Source organism: Theropithecus gelada, chromosome 15, assembly GCF_003255815.1.
Source record: "Theropithecus gelada isolate Dixy chromosome 15, Tgel_1.0, whole genome shotgun sequence".
Taxonomy (NCBI): domain Eukaryota; kingdom Metazoa; phylum Chordata; class Mammalia; order Primates; family Cercopithecidae; genus Theropithecus; species Theropithecus gelada.
Genome location: NC_037683.1, coordinates 74,701,295 through 74,725,467, shown reverse-complemented (window position 1 = coordinate 74,725,467; position 24,173 = coordinate 74,701,295). Strand labels below are relative to the sequence as shown.

Sequence of the window (24,173 nt, the reverse complement as noted above, 5' to 3'; positions counted from 1 at the left end):
AGAATGGAATATACAGTTAGAGTGTTTTAAAGAAACTATTTTGGTGGCTGTTTATACATACATATATACACACACATACACACACATATATATATATAAACAGCCACCAATATTTTATATATGGGTTTGTGTGTATATATATATAAAAAATATTGCTTGTTTATAAGTAAGTGGCATCTGCATATTAAGTAATGGTTGCCACTAATGCCCTTCAGTGCTGCACATGGCTGTTTTGTCTTCTGAACCAAAGTGAAGTCATTTATCTCCATAAATCATAGTTACAGAATTAACTTCCAGAACTATCTGAGGTGTAGTGGTCTTCATAAATCCCACCCCCTAGTATTGCTAAATTTTGTTAGCTAGAGATTCTAAGTGACTTTTTTTTTTTTTCTTTTTTTTTTTTTTGAGACGGAGTCTCTCTCTGTGGTCCACACTGGAGTGCAGTGGCAGGATCTTGGCTCACTGCAAGCTCTGCCTCCCAGGTTCACGCCATTCTCCTGCCTCAGCCTCTGGAGTAGCTGGGACTACAGGCGCCCACCACCTCGCCCGGCTAGTTTTTTGTATTTTTTTTAGTAGAGACGGGGTTTCACCGTGTTAGCCAGGATGGTCTCGATCTCCTGACCTCGTGATCCACCCGTCTTGGCCTCCCAAAGTGCTGGGATTACAGGCTTGAGCCACCGCACCCGGCCAAGATTCTAAGTGACTTGTTAAAAAATATTTATCAGACCTCTGGAACTTTGGAGTATACCTTAGTCTAATTTCCAACCTTAAGTCTCAGGTAAAGATAATTCATGTTTTAGAAAACTGGCAACTCTTGACATCTTTGAGAACCATGAAGCTGCAACCCCTGTGACTCTCTATTTACTTTTCCATGATATTAGGCAGGTGGTGAAAGAATGTTAGGTAGAATCTTTGACTCCCACCACTGTTTGAAACTGACTCCAGAAATTGAGCCTAATTCCTGTGGATGGAGGCACATCTCGTAAGAAGCAACCCTAACTCCACTCAGTTGAATCTGAAGGCAGCTTTCTGTCCTGTCTAAAGCAAGAGTTTGCTTAGAGTAGAGATTATTAGACTTAAAGAAAATTTGTATGGTTGAGGATTATGTTACTTTTATTCCAGAACACAACGTTTATTACCCCTGTCCAACCTCCCAAATAAAAATAATGATGCTGATAATTGATGTTAGAAATTACCAAACATTTGTCTCTTGGAATCTTCTGTTTTAGAGAAAGTAGTTTCATTTTCGGACTTTGGACCTATGTATTCAGAATAACTATGGATTTTCATGTAGGCTAATATAACTCGCAGGGATAGACTTTTCTTTATTTCCATGGAACGTGATACTGATAAAGGCTAAGGAATTCTTCGTCTATCTCAGAAGCCTTGTTTTACAACTAATGAACCAGAGGGTTTTAGAGTTGTGATTCCTTTGCCCAGGATCACCCTTGTGTGTGGTACGAGAGCCAGGATGCTGGGCCATCTCATTCCCAGGCCTTGCCTCCTCTGCTCAGCTTTTGTTTTTGGAGGGAAAGAAGGCCAAACTACTGACCTAATCCTGAACAATTTTTTTTGACTAGTTTTTGTTTGTTTACATTGAAAATAAAGCCAGCACTAACTTTTAGTGTTACTGGTTTTCTGCTTAATGTAGTATAATTAGCTTTATTGGTTGGATGAGCAGGTTCTTTTGCTTTTCATATGTACTCTAGGTTCTGCCTAGAGGACTTTTCCCAGAACTGGATAATGTCTTGAATTCAGTTTCCCACTGACAACAGAGTTGACATTTTTCTTTTCTGAAGAGCTCTGAAGTGGCTTTGTAGATCAGAGCGATTGATTTTGAGATCAGATTGGCTTATGGCCTTGAGAGGTCATGGTGGCATCGCTGTTCCCTCTGATCTGTTTTATGCTGGATTTTTTTTTTTTTTAGATTCCACGGGATACTGTCAAGACCAGGTGATGAGATGCTGTCAGCCTGCAAGGCTGACTTTGATCTTTATACAAAGTAAAACTAGTGGAAAAAGAAAGGCCCAGTTCTTGTCAAAGGCAGGACATTCACCATTGGGCGGGTAGCCAAGTGGTTGCTTTTGCTATCTTATTCTTCCCCATTGTGGTGTCTCTTAAACCACTGGACAGGACTCTACTCTCTCATTTGAGGTAATATATTTGGCTTCAAAATTACCTCTTGCCTCCTGAGGTGGCAAATTATTCTGAATAGCTGTAGACTTAAACCTTGGCCTGCAAAGGCCATGCTGGTAATAATTATTTCACTTTAACCAAACAGAAGAGCACATAAGAGGATATCAGTTATCCTGACAGCATAGCTATGATGTGGAAGCCGTCCCGTTAGGGAAGTGCTTAGTGGATAAAAAGTCACAAATCATTTTTCTCTGTTCTTTCCTCTTTTTTTTGCTCAATAACACCCCCTACCTCTGCTCTGTAATGGAGAGAAATAAAAAGAAGTCTAGATAGCTTACTGTAAGTGGAACTGTATTCATAAATAGCTTCTTGATTGAGAACAAATGCCTCATTAATCTTTAGTGCTTCAACTAGAGAGCACAAGTAAAGTCAAGAAGAATAATGAGTGACATTATAGGGAGCCTAACATGCTGTACTACACCCCAGGCTGTGCATGCCTGGAGGTCAGTGGGCTACAAGGCACATCTCTTTTGCAATGAGGAGAGAGATCCCCAGGAAGAGTGTGGAAAAACTGCAGTGCAGGCATTTCTCTTGAGTGGCAAAAATTAATTGAGTGACATGATGAAGAAATCATGTACTTTTTTTTTTTTTTTTTGGTGGTGGAGCATCAGCTCTCAATGATTGTTGCTTTTTAAAAAAAATTGTTTTTTAAATTGACATAATTGTACATATTTATGGGAAACACAGTGGTGTTTCAGTACATACAATGTATAGTGATCAGGGCAATTAACATATCCATCATCTCAAACATTTATCATTTCTTGACGTTGGGAACATACAATACCTCCTTCTAGCTGTTTGAAATTGTATATTATTGTTAGCTATAGTCATCCTACAGTGGTATAGAACACAGAAATATAGAACTTAGTCCTATCTAGCTCTAATTTTTTATCTTTTAACACATCTTTCCCAATTCCTCCTTTCTGTCTATCCTTCTCAGCCTCTAGTATCTTGTTTTACTTTTTATTTCTAGGGGATCAACTTGTTTCAGCATCCACATATGAGTGAGAATATGCAGTGTTTAATTTTCTGTTCCTGGCTTATCTCACTTAATGTCTTCCAGTTCCTTCCATGTTGTTGCAAATGACAGGATTTCATTCTTTTTATGGCTGAATAGTATTCCATGGTGTATATATGCCACGTCTTCTTAATTCATCTCTCGTTGGATACCTAGGTTGATTCCATATCTTAGCTATTTTCAACAGTGCTACAGTAAACATAGAGGGGGCATATTATATGTCTCTTTAATATAATGATTTCTTTTCCTTTGGATAAATTCCCAGTAGTGGTATTGCTATATCATGTGGTAGTTCTATTTGTAGTTTTTTGAAGAAGCTTCATACTGTTCTCCATGGTGGCTTTACTAGTTTACATTGCCACCAGCAGTGATAAGAGTTCCCTTTTCTCCATGTCCTCACCAGTATTTGTTACTTTTTGTCATTTTAATAATACACATTCTAACTGGGGTGAAAGGATAACTCATTCCGGTTTTGATTTACATTTCCCTGGTGATGTTTACCCTTTTTTTTTGTATATTCGTTTTCCATTTGTATGTGTTTTGTGAAGTGTATGTTCAGATCATTTGCCCATTCTTTGTTTCTTTGTTTTTGTTTGTTTGTTTTTGAGACAAGGTCTCACTTCCACAGCCCAGGCTGGAGTTCATTGGTGCTCTCTCAGCTCACTGTATTCTCGACTTCCTGAGCTCATGTGATCCTTCCACCTTTGCTTCCCCAGTAGCTGGGACTACAGGCACATGCTACCACACCCAGCTAAGTTTTTGTATTTTTAGTAGAGATGAGGTTTTGCCATGTTGCCCCGGCTGGTCTTGAACTCTTGGGGTCAAGTGATCCACCCGCCTTGGCCTCTCAAAGTGCTAGGATAATAGGCATGGGCCACCGTGCCTGGCTATTTGCCCATTCTTAAATCAGTTTTTTTTTTTTTTGCTATTGAGATGTTTGAATTCCTTGTGTATTCCAGATATTAATCCTCTTTTTCAGATGAGTAGTTTGCAAATATTTTTTCCTATTCTGTAGTTTTTCCTTTCACTTTATTGTTTCCTTTGCTATGCAGAAGCTTTTTAGTTTGATATATCCCATTTGTTTATTTTTGCTTTTGTTGCTTTTGCTTTTGAGATTTTATTCATAAAATCATTTCCCAGACCAATGTCCTGAAGTGTTTCCCTTATGTTTTCTTCTCATAGTTTGATTGTTTTGGATCTTAGGTTAGGTCTTTGATTCATTTTAAGTTGATTTTGTATAGGGTGAGAGGTGGGAGTCTAGTTTCATTCTTCTGCATATGGATATCCAATTATTCCAACACTATTCATTGAAGAGACTGTCAATTCCCTAACGAGTGTTCATGGCACCTTTGTCAACAATCATATGACTGTAGATATGTGGGTTAATTTCTGGGCTCTCTATTCTCTTCCCTTGATGTATGCGTCTGTTTTTATGCCAGTTCCATGCTGTTGTGGGTTACTGCAGCTTTGTAGTATATTTTGATGTCTGGTAGTGTGATGCCTCTAGCTTTGATATTTGCTTAAGACTGCTTTGGCTATTTGGGGTCATTTGTGGTTCCATACAAATGTTAGGGTTATTTTTTTCTATTTCTGTGAAGAGTGTCATTGGTGTTTTCATAGAGATTGCATTGAATCTGTAGATTGCCTTGGGTAATACTGTCGTTGTAACAATGTTAATTCTTCCAATCCATGAGCTTGGGATGTTTTCCCATTTATTGGTATCCCCTTCAGTTTCTTTCTTCATTTTTTGGTAGTTTCTCTTATAGGGGTCTTTCACCTTCTTGGTTAAATTTATTTCTAGGTATTTGAAGTCAGGTACTTTGCTGTTTGTTGTCAGTGGTCATGCTGGGAAGAAAGAATAAGCCAGCTGGGTTTTTATTTGAAAACCAAATGTTGTATAATGTTAACAAAGTTAAGATGTGTGTTCATCTTAGAGTACTTTGCTCAGGATCCTGGAAATACTATTATGTAAATGTAGTAAGCTCCATGTAGAGTACTTCTGACCAGTCTTAAATTATTCATGCTTCTTGCCACTTAATACGTGTCTGGCTTGTAACATAGCTACCAGAGCGGTGCTCTGAACACCTCAAATTAATTTTCATACCATTGTAAGCAATGCCATTAGGAGGATAAATCCAGAAAAAAAATGTATTTTGAAACAAACAGAACATGATTTTCTGTTCTTCTATAAATTGTTGTCTGATGATATTTAAATAGATAAAATGTAGTAAGTTTACTTGGTTAGTGTTGTAAATTAGATGAAGAAAAACTAAATTTCTAGAATGCAAAAAATACTGAATGAAAATTCAATTTGTGTATTATAACTTTCTCAGTATTTTCAGTTGGTTCGAATACAAGCCTACTTCACTTAAAAGATTTGTCTGCACCACCCCCTATATAGGTCAACTGTGAGGACAGGATCTTTGTCATTGATCCTGCTGTTGCTCAGGGTCTAGAGCATATCGTGGTGATTAATATTTGTTGAATTAATGAATGAATGTTTTCACTAAGTGAGAGAACTTATTTGCTAGTACAGAATTCATTAGAGGTGAATTTTGGATTTCCAAATTTATGGAATTTCCATTTAAAAGGTACTGCAGGACACTTGTCATTCAATTTTATAATCACTCAGAACTCATACCAGCTCTGTCCTTCGATGAGAGAGCCTGTCCTCTCTCCAGCCCTGATAATGAGCCACATATCCAGAAATGGTTCTCCCATGTCTTGCTGATCAGCACGGGTTTTCTGCTAATGTGATTAATTACTCTTTGTTTTCCCAGCTCAGACAACCCTATTATATGGTTTTGCGTTTCTGTTATGAACATGTCAGATAAATGAGGGTGTGTTTGTGGGGGTACTTCAATCTAATTATTTTTCTACGACACTGAAAATTGGCTTTAGTGGCACTTATGGATATGCTAGCTAAAATGAGAGCTTCCTACAGCACAGCTTGAGAATGTTGGTATTGGCATTTCTTTAACTGATGTTTTATAGAAGAGACATTGGAACATGATTTCCCTTGGCTGCAAATAATGAACAACTGTGATAGCCATATTATAACAATGCTGTTCTCACCATTGTTAATGTTGTGTCAGCATTTTGATGATAATACTCTTTTCCATGGTTTAATAACTGAGCCATAAAGAAATCATTCCATGTTATGAATTGCTGTACTAACTGTTCATCTCAGTGGTGATTTTTTATGAAACCAAATTTTAAAAATACCTGGCATTGTTAAAAGGGAATTTTGTCAGTGGTGTTAGGTGAGCAAAAAGGACCTCATCAGGAAAAGTACAAAACTGTTCAGAATATGATCAGATTTTATATTTTTTCATTCATCTTTTAGCCACCCTGAGGAAAAAAATATACAGCAGAATGGCTTTTTAAATGCTGTTCTTTGGAGGCAGAAATAACAGCTGCCTTATAGAGTAATCATGTTATAACAGGCATTTTAGTATATATATATTTTTGTTTTGTTTTAGGGAACATTGGCTGACTAGCAGTATATCCAAATCTTTGTAATAGTGAGTCATTTTACACTGGGTGTTATTGTTCATGGAAAAGGCATGCTCATTAAACATAAAACAAGGCTGGCAATGAGCAGACTGTTTGATTTTATTTATTTATTTTGTTCTGTAAGGATGAACAGTTTTCATATCACCATAGGTTAGATTGGAAATAAGTTATAGTACACTGAAAGAGTCTAGAAGAGATTGCAGGTGCCTGTTTTAAATTTTCATCTAATTAAAAGAAAATAGAAAAAAATGATATAAATACCCACAGTGACACTAAGTTTAAATGGCACATTTCTTGTCAAAAGGTTTAATTTCTTTTTGTGTGTGTCTGTGAGTTTGCTTTCTTTAATACAAAGAAACTAGATATTATCAGGAAAGTCTACCATTTCCAACACTTTCAAAACCTCAAATTTCATTTTTTACAGAAAACTACTTAAGCTGTTTTGTCAATTGGGCTTTTAACTCTTTTCTATGTATTACAATCTAGTGTTATGGCTTGCTGTAAGGGACCCAAATGGTATCACAATGTATTTAACTTGCCTTAGTGTTTTCCTTCATACTCCTTTTTTTAATTCTTAGTATCCCAGTGGTTATGGATTTACCATGTTGTTTTCATTACAGTTTGAAATTTCAAGCTTTATTATAAAAATTTGGACATTACAAGTAAAATTTAGGCTTCTGATAATTCCAGTTCCCACCAGAGGTAACTATTTTCTCCATTATAAACAGAAATGAAATTATAGTCATTATATAGTCCTTCTCCATAGATTTAAATATTTAGGGTAGATTACAAGAAGTCAACCTGCTGAGTCATTATTTCTGTGCATTTAAATTTTAATGGACAATGTTAAATTCTTCTCCAAAACCATCATAGCAACTTACATGCCCCCAAACTAGATATATTCTGATTTTAAAATGTAAGGGTAGATCTCATTCTTTTCTTTTTTCATTTTCTTTATTCTTGAGGTTGGTTTTCTTTTCATGTGCTTACTGGCTGGCAATGAAGAGTCATTGAATTTGTTATATATTTTTTGTAACTGTGGGCTTTAAAAAATATTTTCCAGAAAACAATTTTTAATATTTATATTGGGAATATTTTTATGTTATTTTATGTCAATTATGTTGTATTTTATTCTTTATGATTTTTAAATTTTGATATGTATCTTTTGTCTTTTAAATATCTTATTAAGGAACCATATTTATCCTAACTTCATCAGTATATTTACCTGTATTTTCTTATAATACTTTTATAGGTCTGTTCTGTTTTTACGTTTAGGTCTGTAAATCAATTGGAATATATTTTTATGAGTCAGGGACATACACATAAAGACGTACTGTATTCAGTTGCATCTAGACATTTTGAATACCGTTATTGAATAGTTTTTGGTATGAGTTTTTGGTTATTTATTCAGCTCTGTCTTTCTGCTCTCTAATTCTGTTCTTAGGAGTAACCTGCTATTCAAAATATTATGTATATTTCTAATTTCAATGTTTTTCTTTTGTTCCTAGAATTTTATTTGGTTGACTTCTGGAAATGTAATTTGTCATTTAGAGTCTTTTAAAAATATTTTTAATATACTTGTTTATTTTAAAAACTTATTAAAATACAGCTAACTCTTGACCAACATGGGGTTAGCGGTGCTGACCCCAATGCAGTTGAAAATCTGCATGTAACTTTGGACTCCCCCAATACCTAACTACTAATAGCTTACTGTTTACTGGAAGCGTTATTGATACAACACAATTAACACACAGTTTATATGTTATATTTATTATCTACTGTATTTTTACAATAACATAAGCTAGAGAAAAGAAAATGTTATTAAGAAAATCATAAGGAAGAGAAAATATATTTACTATTCATTAAGTAGAGTGGATCATCATAAAGGTCTTCATCCTTGTTATCTTCATGTTGAGTAGGCTGTAAAGGAAGACGAGGAGGGGTTGGCCCAGCTGTCTCAGGTTGGGAGAGTCTATATGTAAATGGCCCCATGCAGTTCAAACTAATGTTGTTCATGGGTCTACTCTATGTATTTTACATTTTGTGGCTTAGATCATTTTGCATCTAATTCCATTATTATTTTTTGCAGATAGAACCGTATTTCTTGTGTTTTTTTTTAGTTTTGATTGTGAGCTTATGTTTCTTAGAATTCAATACTGGGAAATATTTAGAGGCCTTTGTTATAAATGGTTGCCAAAAATTACAATTTGCATTTTTGAATGAGCACACTCTGCCTTCAAATAATACCCTACTTCATGAACAATATAAAAGTCTTAAAACAGTATAACTTCATTAGCACTTCCCTTTGATTTTTGGTCTTATCTTACATTCTACTTCTTCATGTACTATACTCCACAGTGTTATTATTTTTGTTTTAAGCATTTGTCTTTTAATGAAATTTGTTCATTCTCTCTTTCCCTTTCCCTTCCTCCCTCCCTCCTTCCTTTCCTCCCTCCCTCTCTCTTTCCCTCCATCCTTTCCTCTCTCCCTCTCTGCCTCTCTCTCTCTACCCCACTCTGTGTGTGTGTGTGTGTGTGTGTGTGTGTGTGTGTGTGTGTGTGTGTATGTTGAAGATACTAAAACATGATTTTATATCTACCCAGGTATTTTTGGAGTTCTTCATTCCTTCCTGCTGATCCTCGGTAATGCGTGATTTCATTTTCCTCATTCTGAAGAACTTCATTTTGGCATTTGTTATCATGTGGATATCCTGGCGACAAATTCTGTTAGATTTTTATCACACTGAGAGTGTTTCTGTTTTGCCTTTATTTTTTAAAGGTTGTTTTCTTGGGAAGTAGAATTTTAGGCTGGCAGCTTTTTCTTGTAGTATTTAATAGATATTGTTCCATTGCCTTTTTGCCTTCACAATTTCAGGTTAGATGGTACGTGTAACTCATAGTTGTTTACTGAATGTGACTTTTTTCCCCTCTGATTTTAAGATATGTTCTTTTTATTTGGTTTCCAGAATTTTGATTACTATGTAGGCAGGTGTGTTTTATTTATATTTATCTGTTTAGAGTTTGCTGCAATTTTTTAATCTGTGGATTGATATCTTTTATCAGTTGTGGAAATTTTTCTGTCAATATCTCTTCCAATATTATCACCCCTTTTCTCTTTTTTCACCTTTTAGTACTCCAATTATACATAAATTGAATATATATATATATATTTTTCCCATAGATCTGTGTTGGTTTTTAAAACTCTCTTTTGTCTTTCAATCCTATACATTTGGCCCTCTGTATCCATGGTTGGATATGTGGATTCAACCAACTGTGGATCAGAAATGTAGTTAGGCCTATAATGGTTGTGTCTGTATTGAACAAGTACATCCTTTTTTTTTCTTGTCATTATTCCCTCATTGATACAGTATAACAACAGTTTACATATTATTTACATTGTATTAAGTATTATAAGTAATCTAGAGATGATTTAAAGTATACAGGAGGATATGCATGGGTTATATGCAGATACTAAGCTATTTTATATAAGGGACTTCAGCATCTCTGGATTTTGGTATCTGTGAGGGGTCTTGGAACAGCTCTCCCTTGGATACTGAGGGATGACTGTACTTCCTATTCATTTGTCTCTTAGGTCATTAAACTCTTACTCTGCCAATTCCAGTTTGCTTCTAAATCTGTCGAATGAAATCAACATTTTATTATTTCCTATCTTGATCATAAATAATTTTTTTTGCTTTTTAGTATATCTTGTACTTTTTTTATTGTGTGTTAGACATTTTGTCTATAATGACTGAAATGAATATTATTATTTACAGAAAGGGTGTGCTACTTTTTCTCTTAGGTTCCTACAGTGGGGTGAAGTCAATCTGATTTATGTTTGAGCTGGGCATGTGCTTTGCTGCAGCTTTAGTTTGATTAAGTCCACTCAGATTTCAGGTGTTTTGAGGGTGGGATTAGGACTTTCCCTTCTGCAGAGTCTGTTATCTGGGCACTGTGGAGATTCTGAAGATCTGCCTGCCTTTCAGAGTTGAGCTGGCAACTTTTAAGAACTATGGAATATCTTTTGCTTTTTAGACCACAGTTGCCTGGACGTTGGGTTCCTGGAATTTTCTTTTCTCTCCAGTTCTATTTCTTGCTTTTTGTACCTTAAGAGGATTATTCGTCACAGATCCATATTTTTTGTTTCCCACTAAACAGCTACACTGAGGTTATGCACTGACAATGTTATGTTTACGTTATCTAGAACCAGTTAATCTTGTGCATGTTTAACTGTTGTACCTTTTGTATTTAGTGCGTGCTTAGGCAGTGTTTTCCATATATTAGCTAATTTAGAGAAGTACTATTTTTTTCCCCTATAGGTAAAGTATCTGAAGCACAGAGGTTGAGTAACTGATCACAATCATAAGAGTAATAAATGGCAGAACTTTGATTTAAACCTGGCTATCTGCTCTATATTAAACACTGTGATATGGTATGGCTGTCCAGTTTCACTGTTCTTCTTCTCAGTTAAATTTGATTCATTTAGCCTGAGGTTATATTGCACAGCATAACTAAAATGTTGGTTTGTTTCAAATGGTATCATTACTTGGAAGGATAAAGTAGGGAAAATTTAATGATGTTATACCAATGAGAGGTTTTATTAGCTAGATTAATGAAACAAATAGGAACACAAATTGTTATATGCTGCCGGGAACACAATTTTTTACGATATGGGTTCTTTTGCAGGGATTGTGTTTTGAAAAGAAGTTCTTGATTATTTATGGAAATGAGCACATGGAGACTTGGTAATGCCTCTGCCGGTATCATCTTCATGTTTTGTTTAAGTACATACAAGAACTTTCTTCTTGTCAGTTGTGAGCTTCACAGGGCAGGCATCGTTTCTTGTTTATTTTTGCACTCTGCTTTGATACCTTATGCCTTGCCTTATACTTTGGGGCAGAAGATGCTAGAGAAAAGGTGCATGGACATTTGGATTAGGCAGACATGAGTTTGAATCTCAATTGTTCTCCTTGCTGATTGGATCATGTCTTGGAAAGCTTTAACCCATGATCCTGATCTAGCCCACTGCCTATTTTTGTAATTAACAATGTTGTTGGCATATAGACACAACCAGTAGTTTAAATATTTTCCTCCAGTGGCAGAGTTGAGTGGTTACAACTACTCTATAGTTGTGCAAAGTCTAAACTAGTAAATATCTAGTCATTTACAGAAAAAGTTTGATAACCTTTGGGTTGGATGATTTTAGGAATACCACTTAATCTTTTGAATCTGAGTTTCTTTATTAAGTGAAATAATGAATTACCTAATAAATTTGTGTTAAAGAAGGGAGGTGAAGTATATGAAATTTTTGGCATGGTACCTGGAATACATTAGGCTTTCAATACATGTCTGTGTTCTTCTAATTTTTATTCTTGATATCAAGTGTAATGACTCAGTGTCTTGATGGATACTCTAGCACTTTCCCACCTTCTCCTTAACTTCTTTCATTGAAAGATTTGAAGGAAAATGATACAGGTACAATTACTCTGTTTTGTGTAGTGCCTTTACAAGTGTCAGGCTTTGTAGATTCTTAAGAAAACTCGGGCTGCTTTTTGAGTGAGAGTTAACTTGTTAATTTTTAGAGATATCAATTCTGTTCTCTGACAGTAAAGTACTGTTTAAAAAGGAAAGAAAGGTTAAAAATTGTCTTACAGTAAAGTACTATTTAAAAAAGGAAAGAAAGGTTAAAAGTTGTCTTATCTAGTATGTTTTCTACTGGGCTTTAAACATAGGTATATAATGAAACTACAAATTAATGAATGGACAGGTTGGCATATTTATGTTTTTACCAGATCAACTAGTTTGACCCTCTGAGGGACATTGAGTCAAACAAATGATGTAACTTGACATGACTTTCATTGTTTCCTACTTTTTTTTTTTCAAAATTGGGAGAAGAGAACAGAAACTGTGATATCATATAAATAACTTACGAGTGTACCTGGCCATGAATATTTTTGTTCTTTACAAAGAAATAAGATTTCTCAAGTAAATCATGGCAAAAATAACTTTGTCAACTCACTAAAGCCTGCAGCATACTTTCCTTAGAAAGTCCCAGTATGTGAAAATGGTCTTTGCATTTTATTAATCCTTTGTTAACTTTCAAGATTTTCCCTCTTCCCTGTTTTGCCATGTTTTGTTATTTATTTAACAAACTCATATTAAGGGTATACTCTCTATTGGATATCATAATAGAGTAAGAGCAATTAACCTGACAGATACTCTCATAGCACTCAGTGAGTTTACAGTTTAGTGAGGGCAGCAGATAGCATGCAACAAATAGTTGCAGGAGTAATAAAGCTAATAAAAGGGGAGTATCAGTGAAAGTGTCAGTGGGAATGCCTGAGATAGAAGTACCTGAGCCAAGGGATTGGGGATTCTTGTTTGAGGGAGTAACATTTAGGTCGAGATGTCAAGAATGTGCTTAGTTTATTGATGAGTGGCACAGGCTGGCTCTGAAGTGTTTAGGACAGAAGGAACCTCGTGGAGGTCCTTGAGGTGTCTAAACACAGTGAAGCTGGCCAAGACCAAGACCTGATGATTCTAGCCCTCTGAGGCCATATTAAATACTGAGAAGCATTAAAAACCTTCTCTCATGGGGTTCAGAGTAGCTCTGGGTGGCTATTGCAATACTTTAGGTCTTGTGAAGGATACTGGGGCTATCAGCGAATGGCAGTGATGATGGAGAGAACAGGGTGGATTTGGAGGTGGGATTGACAGAACTCAGTTGATTGGATCTAAAAGATGAGAGGAAAAATATGTCTTCCAATATGAGCTAGAATGGATAGTAGGCACCACTGATGGAAAACAGTGGGGAAGTACAGGCTTGAGAAGAAGAGAGTTCAGTTTTGCATGTGTGTTTGAGATGCCTGTGGCACTGTCAGCCAGACACCTCAGGGAATTAAGGTGTGAGCCATTGGCCTATAGAGAGTGATCCGAATCAGGGTAGTGGATCAGATGCTCAGCAGGCATGTGTGGAGAGAGAAGTAATAGGGCCTATTACAGAAATTCCAGCATTTGAGGATAGTGAAAGAGAAGCCTGTGAAAGGAAGCTGAGAGTCAACTAGAGGCACAGGAAGACAATGAGGAGTATAAGGGTCATGGAAACCACAGGGAGAAAATGTTTCAGGAAGGATCAACAGTGCTGTATGGTGCTAAGAGGTCAGGTGAACCAAGGACTTGGAATTGTCTATTAGATTCTGTGACTTGGAGGGGAGGCTAGAAAGAATGAGTTTCTTCTTGTGATGGTGGAGCATCTTAACTCCATTTAAAATCTTGAGCCTACACGTTGTATTTTAGAGGACTTTTTCCTCTTATTAGATTGGTGCTCTAGAACATGTGTACCTGTTAATGATCCTAATCAGGTACTTTTGAGCAGCTTCCATGCTGCTGCGCTGTATTTAACTTTCCTAACTTGTCCCTTTAGGCTTCTTCTCACTACTAGTTTCATTAATTAGACATCTAATTCTCTTAGAGCCTGAGTGCTTCACAGTCCGCAACTCTTTGCTGCGTTCCCACTTTGAAACTAACATCTTCATGTATACATTGAAAGCACTTGACCTCAAGTTTTGTTTCCTTTTTCATTCATTCATTTTCTTTCTCACCCCCTCTTTCTTTGTAGAAAGTGTGTTAAATTACTGGAAAAATACCTAAAATTGAGAACTTATGAAATGAACTACCAGAGTTCTCATTTTCAGTATTTGGACTGTGAAATTTTGCTTTCTTGGTACGATTCATCAAAACCAGTTATTCCAAGGGCCTGTAGGATATGGCTTTGTGGTATGGATAGAGAAAATTCTTCATTGAGTTGTTATTTCCTCGAGCTGGGTTTCTAGTGGATTCAAATCAATACACACAATGTATCTTTTACTACTCTGAATCCACGAATTTTCATATAGATGTACAGAGACTTTTCAGACACACAAGCCTGTTGGACATTTCTGGTTGTTTGCATTTATTACTGCCTAACAAAAGTTACATAGATACATGATTCTTTCCAGTTGTTTTTGTATCGTTTTCATCAGAAAAGTATAAGCTATGAACTTTCACACCTCATTAATGGTAGATCAGTTAGGTGGATTCCTCGTAAAGCTAGGCAAAATTGTCAAAATTTGTTAAGGAACATCACTTTAGTGGACAGGGTAAAGAGGTTTTGTATATGAAGTTTGGAGGAAAAAACCCCAAATAACTTCTTCTGATTAAAAAAATGTATTAATGCAGAAAATTGTGAGGACAAGTTTGAAATTAAAAATTTTACTTTGGTATTTAATGTAAAAACAATTTAGGTCATGAGAGGGCAGTGCACTGCTCTCTGGTCCTCCTTATCCTGGTCTTTTTCATGAGAGTGTAGTGAGAAATAACTAGTAAGATCTGTATTTGTAGCAATTGGAGTCATCTTGGAGTGGAAAATTACATTCTAAGCTAAGACACATAAGAATGCTGAGAGGATAAGCTTATGTGGGAAGGATAAAACAAAACGTTTCTTGATGCTGTTTTCTTGGGCCGGATAGCTGGGGTTGATCAGGACACTTTTTCTAACACTGTTTGCCCACAGAAAGAGTGAGGCCCAAGTGTTACTTTGGTGAAAAGAGTATCGTTTAAAAATAGCCTCTTGCTTATTCTTGTATTAGAAAAAAGCCTGCCCACACTGCATTCATTAGCTGCCCTGTATCCCGGAGTGAATTCCCAGAGCACAAGGCTACACCGTGTGTGTGCATTCTCTGCTCTAGAATTCTTGCACATACCTAGGTATGCGGACTGGGTTCTCTGGACTGCTGGGTTCTCTGTGTCACAGCTTTCCTTTGATGACAATGTCAATTTAAAATGATACCAGGTTCATGATGGTTCCCTCTGGGAGAATTTTACACCCTGAAATTTGAGGGGCATAGCTTTACCATTCCCCCCTCCTCTATCTTTCTTTTTGAACTTCTCAGAGATAGACCTTCATGTAATTCCTGATGGTTTTAATTGTAGAATGAAAAATCAGGATTTCTGAGAATATTTAGATGAATGGTAATAACTCTTGTTGTGTGGGTCTGGTCATCATGTGGTATTTTCTTTTCCCTCCAGGAATGCTGTCTCTGCAATTTGAGAGGAGGTGCTCTTAAGCAAACGAAGAACAATAAGTAAGTAATACATTAACTGTGTTGAATTTCATTGTTTTTCTTTCTCCATTCTAGAACCTTTGGATGACAGTTCGCTTTACCTCTCATTATATATGTGGTTGCAAAGCTTTTGCTGCTCAGATCTGAGGTTGGAATTCTGTGCTTCAGAGACTTCTACTGTTAGCACTGTCATCTCGGCAGGGCAAGAGTAGTCCAAGTTACGCTTCTGTTCTTTGTATTTGAAGCCATGAAAAATAACCCCTCTTTTACTTACAGAGTTTTAAAAATGAAGGTAGCCCATACCATCCAGGTGCCATTAGAATCCTGGTGTTTAATATGATGAATGCTATTGGTCTGTTAAAAACAGGGCATACCTTCAGCCAGGCGTGGTGGCCGGAGGCTGAGGCGGGAGAATGGCGTGAACCCGGGAGGCGGAGCTTGCAGTGAGCGCCACTACACTCCAGCCTGGGTGACAGAGCGAGACTCCATCTCAAAAAACAAACAAACAAACAAACAAACAAACAAACACAAGGGCATACCCAAGAACGTGAAACTGTGATCTTTAGATAATTCAGTCATAACGATGATAAAACAAAACCATTTACTTTTTACATTAGCAAATTAACAAGAATATAAGTGTACTAAATTAGAAAAGATTGGGAGAAAACATTGATACTAAGATTTAAAGGGATTAGATGGAGAATATGAAGAGAGTCTTGAAAGAGAGTCACAAGTGAACATAAAAGGAAGGCAGTCTAGTTTTTATGACTGTTCTACATAGATTTTATTTTTTTTTCATGACCAGGTTTCAATATTGAAAATGTGGCCAAAGCATATTATTACAGGGTATGCTGGAATAGAGACATGTCAAAATAACCTGGGCAGATTTTGCAGGCTGGCACTTGAGGGCCAGATTCAGGTCCAAGATATGTTTTGTAGGACCCATGCACCATTTTATAAATTGCATCTAAAATTTTTAAATTGAGAGATTTTTACATTAAAAATCCAGATTTTCATCTTTAATTGCAAATGATTGTATATCCCTATAAGGCAGTAATAACAAGTTGGGATAGCAGTGGGGCAGGTACTCCTCAGTTCACCATGATTTCCTGGTATATGTGTATTTGCTTACATTCCGCCTGGCCCCCTGGGCACTGGAGTTAGGACTCCTGGTGTAATGTAATGGTGGAGTTAGCATAATTCTTTACATGTGCACATGTTTCTGATTGCTGGGAAGGAGGAGTGAAGGTATTTATCATTATTACATTAATGAAATTTGTTGTAAGGAGCTGTAGGGTTTGCTTAATTTTTGAAAGATGATGTTCTTCCACAGTCCTGGTTGATATGATTTGCACTATACTAAAAAGTCTTCACTAGTTCTTGGATATTGCACTGGATGCCATACTGTGAGATGGTTTAGGTGGTTCCTGTATAAAGACAGGTGATAAGAAGTTTTCTTTCTGTGCTTGGACCACAACAAAAAGAAATAGTGTTTTCTATAGAATGATAGTATTTATTTCAGTGTGGAAGAATGCCCTGGTGGGGTTGATACTTGTTTTCTCTTCCTGTGGTCTTGAAAGACAGGATAGAGTCCGATGCTGTTTGAGTGAAGTAAATATGCTTTGGCTTAAAAATATGTTGATTGATTTGACAATTCTTTCAAGATCTCTTCAAGCCTCATGATTCTGTACATTTATTTTGGGATATAACATTTATGAGACATTTAATAGTATTAATGAGAAAGTTGTCATTTTGCAGAAAGTGAAAAAAGTAGGAAACCAGGGTACAACATAAACTTCATTTCTCTTTGTCTCTGGGTCTCATTGATTATAGTAAGATTGCAGCGAGAAACAATATAATTAAAGATTAGCATTAATTCTTTTGGAGAACTTTTGCTACTTGAACAAATTTGCTTCATGACATTTGTATTATTTAAAAAGGTTATATGCTATACTCAGTTCATACCTTTTATTAATTGAATTAATCTCTTGGCACATATTGATTAGCTTAAGTATATTAAGCACATGCATATTCCAGCATCACGTGAAATAAGAAACCTACGTTTCAGTGTTTTGCAGATCAAGTGTAGAAAAATATATGCACTTTGATAGGATAGAGTACTGGGCCTTCACCAGCTCTTCATGGCACAATGTTGTTGGGCAGCTGTGGTACTGAGTCTGTCCAGGTATCATTCAGCAGGTTTACAGTTCGGAATCTGTTCGTGATGGATTTAGGCTTTTGGCTTTCTTGCTCATCTGTGTATTTCCCATCTGTGAGAACTGGCATCACCAAGTTGAAGTATGTAAGTTTAGGGAACTTTTGTTTATGTTTAATGTCTCCTTTCCTGTAGGTGGGCCCATGTCATGTGCGCCGTTGCGGTCCCAGAAGTTCGATTCACTAATGTCCCAGAAAGGACACAAATAGATGTAGGCAGAATACCTTTACAGAGGTTAAAATTGGTGAGTGGCAAAGCTTCTTTTTTATCTCATAAATCAGTGTTAATTTCAAGTTCTGAATTTTTCCATTAATGCACACATTCCCAAGATATATTTTCTCCTAGCTTCCTTTTACTTTTCTACCCTTATTTTCCTTTAATCTAAATTTATTTATTCTTACACAATCTTTTCCTGTTGTATTGTAAGTCTGCATATAATCTTCCTCAAATTCTGTCTGAAATGAGGAAAAAGATAGTAATACATTTCCTGAATTAATGTGAACTTTCAAACTATAGGTTATCTGGTAAGATTTGTCAGTATTGGAGCTGAGCCATCTAACTAAATTGTTTAGATTTTTCTCACTTTTCTCACTTGACTGTCTTTGGTTGGTCTTAATCTAGCAAAATGTATCTAACCTAATTTCATTATCTCTTCTCCAAGAAGAGACACACAGAGAAATAAAGAGGCTTTTATTTTTACGAAAATATTTTCTCACTCTTGAATAGGTACAAGTCACTTAATAGGCCAAACTCTCTGACTTGTTCAGAAACTGTGTAAAAATCTTCCCGTTGGTTTCTGTTAAGAGTATTTTTCATTGAAAATATAGGCCTTTATTGTCTTTAACATTGAAGTAACTTTGTAGTTTTATTCAATTATGAGCCAACAGATCTTTAGTTTAGACCCTTATATTGCATATACCTAATTAGAACATTCCCCAGAGTACAACTGCATGACCTTAATGTATTGGAGCACGTCTTACAGGTGGACCTAAAACTCTAGAGTTGCCTGAGTCCTTGTTTTCCACTGAAGGTCTTTCCACTGTACTGCATCTCAGGCACCATCGCTATGACTCTTTCTTCTTGACTGTTGCTTGTTTTCCCACTGTTCTTTTCCCCAATGGGGAGCTGGGTGTGCCATCTCTGGGCTTCTCTTGCAGGAACTCACAGTCTAGTCTCCTGTATTTTGTTTTCTGAGAAGTGAAAGTGAACACTGTTATTTGCCATCATACCTCCATCAAGAATTTCACTTCACTAGGAAATATGTGGGCCTTTCACGGAACTGAAGATTGCTGTGGGCTGATGTGAGTGTCGGGCTTAGGATGCTCAGCATGTGTAGTTGGAAGTTTTGTATCCTAAAATGGAAATGAGTGGGGCATTTAAATGGCTCTCTAGAGGTCACAGTGACTGTCAGAAGAAGTAAGAAGGCAGTATAATTCTTCAGCTCCTGGACTTCCATAGGAAAGCTTAAAATCTCATACCCAGATTACCCCCCCCCAAAAAAAAAGACACCAAAAAACAAACAAAAGGTTTGTAAGAATTAGGACTGTAAGACATGATATCCAGAAAACAGTTGAACTACCACATGTTAAATAATTTAATGTTTAGTGTGACAAATATTAACAAATGTTAACATTTCAATTTTTTTCTTCCTGATTATAAAAGTAATATATATTTGTCAAAATCCTACCACCACCTTTTAAAATCACCTTTGTGTCTGCATTGTTACCAGTGCAGTGCCCTCAGAGGGAGTAGTCACTGCTCTTGAGGCTGCCTCCACGGGCCTATGTCTTGGCTTCTCTAGTCCATAAATGCTTCCTTAAAGATTTAACGTTACCTGCATCAGTCCCAAAGGGTTTTTGAGAGAACAGCAGGGAAGGGCAGCAGGATTATTTCATCTACAGTCAGGCTGTTATGTCTAGAATGGTGAAGCTTGTCGCTTTCCTCACAATGCTGTGCTTCATCTTGATCGCGCATATCACAGGTTTCTCATGAAACGTTTCCATCCTTAAGTGATCGGTACCTTTAGAAGAGCATGTCTTAACTGAATGTCGGATCACCTAAAATCTATTCAAATGATAACATAGAGCTGTGGTTACAGATACAAACTGAGATCTGTGAAATATTTTTGGATGAAAATAGCAGCCTATAGACCAGATTATTTTTCATATAATTTTATATTTATGGAAAGTTTCTTAGAATGATCCTCATCAAAATGCTTATAGTCATTATCTTTAGTAGAATAATAATACGAGGAGCAACTTCAGTTGGGGGGAAGAATTACTCAGTTTGTATGACAGGGGCAATGACCAGAAGTCTGGATTCTTTTTCACCAAGAGTCCTCAGGAAGGAATCATCATCCTTGTGAGTCCACTGCAGTCCGTCGTCTGTGCCCCAGTCTACACTGACGTTCCGTGGTGATCAGACTCAGAGAGGCTGGCTTTGAATAATACAGTTTACTTATGTGGGGAATGAAGCACACCTTTCCAGGGAATAGGATGCTCTGCCTGTATGTTGTTAAGGGTACACTTTCCTGACATAGGCATTCTTCTGAAGTTTAAATGGTAATCTAACAAGTTTATGGCCGGCAGGAAAGCAGAGTAGTTTTGTGTGGTATTTCATCCAGGCCAAAGTAAGTCCAGGTAAGCTATTTTATTCTGCCTATTTCATAAATATATAAGTGTCTGCTAGTGTCAGTTTCAGTATTTTTTCTGGAGCTGTGGGCATTCCTTTTCTGAACTCGACTGTCCACTCTGCCTTCCTGTTCATACAACTGGAAAATAATAAGAATTGTTTAGATATCATAATCAATTTATTTCACCAAACAATTATCACTTATCTTGCCATGTAGTGTACATTTTTGAATAAGACACAGTTTTTGTTCTCTCAGCCTTGGCACTATTGACATTTTACAGCAGATAATTCTTTGTTGTGGAGGACTGTCATGTGCATCATAGGATTCCAGCATCCTTCACCAAACAGGCATTGCCAGCCATCCCCTGGGAGGCAAAATCACCCTCATTTAAGAACCCATGGGTCTACAGCGAACATATAGACAGAAAGAGAACATTTTCAATATTTGCCATTTTTACAGAATATCTTGGTTGGAAGAACTGAATTCAAGACTGACAGAACAGAAATTATTAAATGTTTTGAAAAACAATCCTGGAATTTTTTTCTTTTTTCAAATCGAAATTTCTTTTTCGTCAGCAAAGCAATGAAGCCTGGTAACATGTGAATATTAGCTACTATGTACTTATTAATCATATAGTCTGATTTAGCAATTTAACATTACCTGTTCTTGTAGAAATTGAACAACCAAATTGAATACTAATAGAGTTTCACCTAAGATTAAAATTCTGTGATACATGTGTATGTGCACATAGTAGTCACTGAGTAAATATTTATGAAATGAATAAAAGGCAGTAAATCATTATTCATTATTTGTGCTTCAGGCTTAAAATGACTGTGGCTGGAGAAGTGTGAGCAGACAATAACAAATGGCCTGTGCCTTTCAACGGTTTCTCCTTTAAATGTAACAGTAGAGAATTCACACATGTCTCTGCATACTGCTCTAAAGCAAGGCATTACTTATCTGCATCACAGGGGACATATGATTAAATTGTAGAGCCCAGCAGTACTCCAGAGAGCCTATGAAACATGCATGCAGTACTCGCCTTGTTGGTTGAAAATTCTGATCTTGGAACTTTTGGTCAGCTGGGGATTGAAAACCGAGTGGACAAGTGGTTCATCCCTGAAGTAGCAGCAAGGGCTGCATCTCTTCAGTACCCACCAGGTGGTGCTGCTGCACCAGTTTCTTACGTTGCTCTTAAACTGCCACTTCCCTTCTCTAGTGCCTCACCAGGGCTCTGGCCACACCTGCAGAGAGAGAGAGAGCACGAGCGAGAGATTGTTGTACACTGGGGTGCTTTAGCCCAAGGGATGGCAGTAGGGCATCGAAAGTGCTGCTCGTGATGCATTCGAAGTGTTGAATTCCAAAGGACAGCTTTTTAGTTTAGTTTTTCATTTAGCTGTATAAAAAGAGCTGCTTTCCCTTGGGGCAAGTTAGAGTTTTTCTGAATAAGTAATAAACAACAGTAGTAAAAGCTAGTAACTGCAAGAGGCTAATAGAATGACTGGTGAGTAAGCGTAAGTTTAAAATGTCTTCCAATATATGAAGGCTGTTTATTTTTAAAATGCTCATTATTAGCAGTCTTTCTAGAATATGAAATACTGGAATTTATGCAGAGGTATTTGAATATTTTGGTAACACTGTTGTTAGTCTTTTATTTATTCAGAGTTTCAGCCTACAACTTTTGAAAAGCTCCTCTGTTAAATTATTTGTGCAAAGAGAATTTTGTGGAGGCTACACAGGAAAGGATTTGTTTACTTGAGCAGATTTTTCCTCTTATGTATAATGGCCAGTTTTTAAAAAATGACGACAAATGGAAAACAAGTCTTTTGGTGCTCTTCTGTGGATTTGTTGATCCCAAAATGGTGTGTGCTTCATGGAGATCCTTAGCTCATCCAACCACCTTGCTTGATAATGTCACGGGTGTGGCCTTTGTTCATCATACAATTAAATGGACAACAATGATGGCATTAGACTTATCTTCAAGACATTCTGTTTTCTTGTATTTCTGTGTCCAATTTTAAATACTTTAATAATTAACTTTTAAAAACCTAAAACATTTTAATGAAAAATAATTTTGGCTGTAGTGATCTCCATCCAATTAAATTTGTTTTTTCTTTCCTTTTCTTTAACAATATTTCACTTTTGTGTGGAGTAATTAAAGTAATTGCTGCCCAGCTAAAAAAATGCTACAGGTTGCAATCCAAAACTACCAGGTTGTTAAGTAGAGTCATCCTGTTACAGGGAAGAAATAAAAATGTTAACAAATCTTAAGAAATGAAAAGTTAGCTGAATGGGCTAAGGACTGTCATATCCTTAAATGACCTTCCCTTAAATTTTATAATGAAATCTAAGATTTTTACGGTGATCTGCTTCCAAACCCTACCACCTTCTTCCTTCTGTGTGATCAAACAACAAAAACATCATTTGTTATCTCTAAAGTCCCATCCTTAATTCTTCTTCCTGATCATTTTTAAATTGTAAAAACAAAATAGGCCATTCTATCTTAATGTGTGTTTTCCTAAAGGAAGAACCAATCCTAAAGGAAGAACCAGTTTCCCTGTCAGCTTCAGGATTCTTCTGATATTTAATGCAGGTTTTATATTACTTAGTATTTTTATTACCTGCACGTTAGAATAAATCGCTTTGCTTCTGAATGACTTCACTGTATGGGAAAAGTAATCCTTACCGCAAGTCTATTACTGCAAACCCCTTCCCTGTGCCCTGCAGCACCTCTGTTCACCAAAAGAATATGCGAGGATTGGCACTTCGTAGTACAATAGGAGGCTACTGAGGACATTTCCTTCTTCCCATGTAAGTGTGCTTCAGGGATAGCCCGTCTAGGGATTTGTGTGAAGTCACAGGTGATTGGTGTGCCTGAGGCACTTGGAGGACTTGAAAGAAAAGAATTAACCCCAGGTGGTATAGATTTAGAATTTATTCAGAAGTTTTTCCTTTTCTTCTTTCTGTCTTGTTTTCTCTACTAGTATGATTGATTGGCCATAGTCATAACTGAATCTCTGGAAGAAGAGCAAAATTGTGCACAGACAAAACAAAGAAACCTCGAGATGTATAAAACACACATTAAGACAGAATGGCCTATTTTGTTTTTACAATTTAAAAATGATCAGGAAGAAGAATTAAGGATGGGACTTTAGAGATAACAAATGATGTTTTTGTAGTATGATCACACAGAAGGAAGAAGGCGGTAGGGTTTGGAAGCAGATCACCGTAAAAATCTTAGATTTCATTATAAAATTTAAGGGAAGGACATTTTAAAAATCTAGCAAAAGGAATAAAAATATAGTATGGATTTCTGGTAGTTGCTGTATGTTTACCATGAATGTTTATTGTATACATTGATCATTTCCTGCAGCTTAAATTAATTAAAGATCTGTGGTATTTTTGTAAGTAAGCTAGCAAAGCAGGTTTGTGGGCTTTAAGAAATCTTAGGAAGTTGTAGCAGACCCTAAATGCAGCCATTAGTTTTAAATACTCT

General features: G+C 36.5%; 1 protein-coding gene across 7 annotated transcripts in view; it reads left to right on the top strand.

The window, feature by feature from the left end:
- KDM4C (lysine demethylase 4C) overlaps positions 1–24,173 on the top strand; it is a 463,944-nt gene that overhangs the window by 318,283 nt on the left and 121,488 nt on the right. For 6 of the 7 annotated variants that reach the window (XM_025358671.1, XM_025358675.1, XM_025358674.1 and 3 more), the window contains 2 exons: positions 15,796–15,851; positions 18,181–18,289. In XM_025358671.1, the coding sequence (XP_025214456.1) occupies positions 15,796–15,851; positions 18,181–18,289 (165 nt within the window). The remainder of the gene's footprint in view (positions 1–15,795; positions 15,852–18,180; positions 18,290–24,173) is intronic. The other variant, XM_025358678.1, reaches the window with a different exon arrangement.